At 15.4% G+C, this 5,794-nt stretch overlaps 1 protein-coding gene across 1 annotated transcript; it reads left to right on the top strand.

The window, feature by feature from the left end:
- Positions 1-3,205: 3,205 nt before the first annotated feature.
- On the top strand, positions 3,206-5,492 carry PRSY57_1232700 (putative membrane protein; the record flags this gene model as incomplete). The annotated part of the gene is made up of 4 exons (XM_020115082.1): positions 3,206-4,475; positions 4,654-4,997; positions 5,117-5,178; positions 5,318-5,492. The coding sequence occupies 4 exons, from the start codon at positions 3,206-3,208 to the stop codon at positions 5,490-5,492; spliced, it is 1,851 nt and encodes a 616-aa protein (XP_019970235.1).
- Positions 5,493-5,794: the final 302 nt, after the last annotated feature.

Here is a 5,794-nt window from a genome sequence, read left to right as displayed (position 1 = left end):
TATATATATATATATATATATATATATAATATATATTTGGCTGTTTTTTTTTTTTTTTTTTTTTTTTATAATTTCTTCTAATGAATAAAAAATGTCATATTCTGAAAAATTGTGTGCTAAAACACAAAATGTAAAAAATGCAATAAAAAATAAAGATATGGTAAAATAAAACAATATATATAATCAAAAGATACGAATATTTATTTATAGAAAGAAAAAAGCATACAAGGTCATAAAGGAGTAACTACTATATTAATAATATTACTGTTATATATATATATATATATATATATATTATATATATATATAAGAATACAAACTCATACATAAATGATATACTTTTTATTATATGTAATATTATTTTTTTCATAAACATGAAAAATAAATTTTGAGAATATATAAATATATATATATATATATATTAAGGAATTATTATAAAAAAAAATAAAAATATATAATCTGAACATAGAAATATTTAATTATATGACATATATTTTTATATCATATTGAATAAAAAAAAATATATATATATATAAAATTTAAAACATTCATTAGTTTGTTTTATTTATTTATTTATTTATTTATTTTATTTCCATTTTTTTATCATTAATAAAACAAATGTTTTACATATATCCTATGAAATAATTATAATTATATTTATTATATATATATATATATTATATATATGTTTTATAAAAGGCGTACACATATGTTTAAGTAATTTATATATTATTTATATATATGTAGAAAGCATAACATATTAAATAATATATATATATATATATAATATATATGTTTTATAAAAGGCGTACACATATATTTAAGTAATTTATATATTATTTATATATATGTAGAAAACATAACATATTAAATAATATATATATATATATATATATATATATATATATATATATATATATGCACATATATCAAAATAAAGGATATACTTTTTTTCTTCTTTTTTTATTACTTTTCCATGTTTTAGCTCTTAATGTAAGCAGAACATTTTATGTTATATGTATATATATATATATATATATATACGAAATACCATAAAAATAAAATATCATATATAAACATATGAATATAATATATTTTCACACATATTTTATGATGATAACATTATGGTATATTCATACATAAAAAAAAAATTATACATAAGAATATTTTATTCTTAAAAGATATATATGTATATGCAATATTTAATTATGTATTTTAATAAGCCTGGAACCTTTTTTCCATTTTTTTCATTTTTTTTTTTTTTTTTCTTTTTTTCTTTTTTTTTGTTCTTATGTTAATTACCCTTTTCAATTTAAGATGATCGTTCTAATTATTTTTTTTACAAATTAAAAAAAAAATATATATATAAATATATATATCATACGTATAATGATTATAAAAATATGCGTGTATATATTATGTATATATAATATATATTATATAAACATATAAACATGCAAGTATATATATGTTATAAAATTGCGTATATATAAAAATACATGTATATATATATATTATATTATATACGTACACATAATAAAATATAAATAGAATTATATAACGTTTTTTTTTTTTTGGAAAAATCAAACAATATCATATATAATTATATTGTCAAATTTTAACTTTTATCATATTATGAATGAAATTAACATATGGGATATTTTATTATTAAGATGATATTTATTTTCTTTTTTGATTTTGTTCTTATATTTTCTCTCAGCTATTTTCTTTAATATGATATTTTTGTTATTTTATTTTAATTTTTTTTTTTTTTTTTTTTAATAAGAAATATATACAAATAGGTTACATAACATTATAAATGCATAATGGTTGGTATATTCTATGTAATATAATGTATTTGTAAAACTATATATATATATATATATATATATATATATATATATCTTTATTTAACTTAATAAATAAAGAGAATGTTTTATTTTTTTTTTAAGTATATTATTAATATAAAAAAAAAAGACTTCATTATCATAATATATCTTTTTTCAAAATATAATTATTTAAATTGTTAAAAAGAATAAATAAAAAAAAAGGAATAATAAATAAATATATATATATATAAAGATTAAAACTTTGCTTATTTATTTTGGTTCTTTTTTAAAATATATATAATATATATAAATATATTATAATAGAATATTTATAAAATAATAATAATATGAATATGCTTCATATTAAATATTATGTTATTATATAGGTCTTAAAAAATATAAGGTAAAATGAATAAATATATTTTATTGTATATAATATATATTATATTATATATAAATATATCTATAATATATAAAATTATTATTATATATTATATATATAATATATTCATTCCTTCTCGCGGTCCATTTTTTTATTACTCAAAAAATTAAGGGACTTCATTATATATATATATATATAATATATATATATAATATATATATATGTATTGTATATATTTATAAATACTCTTAATATATAAATATATAAATATTTTTTTTTATTTAATTATTTGGAATACGATTATTTCTCAAGGGAAACTACTACTTCCTGTCAATAATCATTATTATAATATTATATATATATATATATAATTAATTTATAAGCTCTACAAAAAAATATATGTTTAATAATATATATATATATATATATATATATAATTATTTTATTCTTATCCGTTTTTAAATTTATGAATAAAAGAATAGTGGGTTAAATAATTAAAATATAATATGTTAATATATTTTTTATTTTAAAATTTTTTACTTGTTCTTTTTTTTTCAAAAGAAAAAATAATCTAAAATATATATCTTATAATATTATATATATATATATATATATATAATGTTTTTTTTTTTTTTATTTAATTTCATAATGTAAAATAATAACATTAAGAAAAAAAAGGAAAAAAGGGGAAATATTTTATAAATATAGAGGAAGGAAAAAAAAAAAAAAATGATAAGAATAAAATGAAAATAATATTTTAAGTCAAACTTAATATTATATAATATATATATATATATATATATATATATATATATATATAAAGGACTGTTTAAAATATAAAATAAAATGTTAATATTTAAAATGATCAACACAGATGGCTTCCTTTTAATTATATGAATAAATAAATATAAATATATAAATATATATATATATATATATAATTACATATTATTTATTTTATTTTTATATTGAAAAGAAGAAAAAAGAAAAAAAGATGAACGAAAAGAAATCGCTAATATCTCAAATATTAACTGAGTCTGAAATTTTAGAATTGGGCTTAAATAGCAGCATGATGAAATATTGTTCATGTCCTTTTATTTTGAATAAAAAATATTTTGTAAAAATATGTATATCATATTTAATAACAACATTTTTATTTTTTTGTGTTTACATTACTCTTATAATTCTTTTATTATATAGTGAAAAGACAGAATTAAACAAATCTATATTATTAATTATTTATGTTTATATCTTTATTTTGTTTTATATTGATTTACTTATAAGTAATAATATAAAATATGATCTTATTAAAAAATATAATATAAAAGAAGTTCGTAAGAGGATATATGACAAGTATATTAGCCAATCAAAGAAACAAGTAAACAATAGAACTAATGATTTTAATAATAAGAATAATAATGTACTTGAGGAAATCCAACATAACATAGAAGCGAACAAAAATGTAAACAGAGATAATAATATAGATATAAATAATAATGTAGGTATAAATAATAATTTATATAGAGATAATAATGTAGGTGTAAATAATAATTTAGATAGAGATAATAATGTAGGTATAAATAATAATTTAGATAGAGATAATAATTCAGATAGGCATAATAATTCGTATAATCATAATAATGTTGATGCCCATGAAGAGAATCTTAAACTTCTTTGTGATAAAAAAAAAAGAAAAAAAGAAAACACACAACGACAATATATCGTAAACAAAAAAGAAAAAACGTCCAAAACAAAAAATGGAAAAATATTTTCAAACGAAAAATATTATATAACAGAAGAAAAATATATGAACCAATATCATCATATTACAAATAATGAGAGCAGATTAAATTTTAATGAAAATTTTTATTATAATTTATACGATTTAAAAGATGTTAATAATGTTATAAATATAGAATTATTAAAATATATTCAATATGAAAATAATAATTATTCTATAAAAAATAAAAAATTTGATATATTTCTAATAGTAGCAGGATTAATTAATCAAATAAATATCTTTTTTGATCTTGTATTCTTGTTTTATTTATATGATTATAGTGTAAATCTATTTTTTATTAGCTTATTTATTTATCTATATTATTTTGTCCACATGTGTATTATCATAAAATTTTCTTCAAACATCATCCTTTTGTTATTTAGAATTTACAGAAAATCAATGCATCGTTCATTCAGAAAAAAAATTAAATATTGCAAATATTTCGCGTCCTATATATATTACAAGATGAAGAGGGCTTTTGTATGTAAGTTATAAAAAAAAACACAAATAAATAAATATAAACATATAAATATATACTTATATATATATATATATATATATATATATATATATGTAAGTAAGTAAATTTATATTTTTGTGGGGTGTCTATTATATATGTACCTAAATTTTCTTTTTCCTTTTTACAATTCCCATTCCTTTAGGCATTTTAAGAAATATGATAAAACTAAGAACCAATGAAAAAAATATACACGAAACAAAGTCGAAAATATTTTTTAGTAAATATACAAGCTATAATAGTTGGAGTGTTTTTTATAATGATAATTCTTGCTTAACATGTGAAATAAATAGTCTACCTTTAATAGATGAAACAGATTCTCAATATGAAGAAATATTAAGAAAAAAAATTTATAATCATAAGACCACCAGAAAAAAACATAAAGATAATCCTGATTATGAAAAAGCTCTATTGCCTACCCACGTACAAGTCATTGCGAACATGTCAAGCTTTTTATCCTATTTTCATATTTTAAATATTTTAAAAATGGTAGGAATTTGTGTAAACATAATAACACGATATGTAAATAAATAAATAAATAAATATATATATATATATATATATATATATATATATATATATGTATGTATGTATATTTTATTTTTTAGAAATTTTTATCTGCTCATAATATTTATGCGCACATTACTTTTACAATAGTATTCTTTGTTTGGTAAGAAAAAAAAAAAAAAAAAAAAAAAAAAAAAAAAAAAAAATAGATCACACGATAATATCCACATATATAAAAATATATATATATATATATTTATTTATATATATGTTTGTGTGTGCGCCTTAATTTTTTGTTATAGGAAGCTGCTTTATACCGATATTGTACTTTGTCTCCTAAAAGTTTTTTTTCTGTTTTACACGGACGACGTTTTATCCATAACCCTCTTCTTATTGATTTCAGTTGTAAATATTGTAAACTCATATTTAATAAATTTACTGGACCACAATTTATTAAGCGACATAAATATGGAATAAAAAATAAAGATATATAAATATAAATATATATATATATATATATGTTTATATCACTAGTATTATTATTTTCTCCTTTCATCTTACTTAATATGTATAATAACAAAATAACTAAAGTGTAAAATTATCATCCATTGGGGATTAAAATATTATATTTATATAAACATTAATACCATGTATTATTTTTTATATACTTCTATCTCTATATCTTTATATATCCATATCTATTTTTTTTTTTTATTATTTTTTTTATTATTTTTTTTTTTTTTTTTTTTTTTTTTTTTTTTTTTTTTTTTTTTCCTTTT

Source organism: Plasmodium reichenowi, chromosome 12 (assembly GCF_001601855.1).
Source record: "Plasmodium reichenowi strain SY57 chromosome 12, whole genome shotgun sequence".
Classification (NCBI taxonomy): Eukaryota; Apicomplexa; class Aconoidasida; order Haemosporida; family Plasmodiidae; genus Plasmodium; species Plasmodium reichenowi.
The sequence above is the reverse complement of the archived record's forward strand: the minus strand, read 5'-3'. Positions and strand labels throughout refer to the sequence as shown.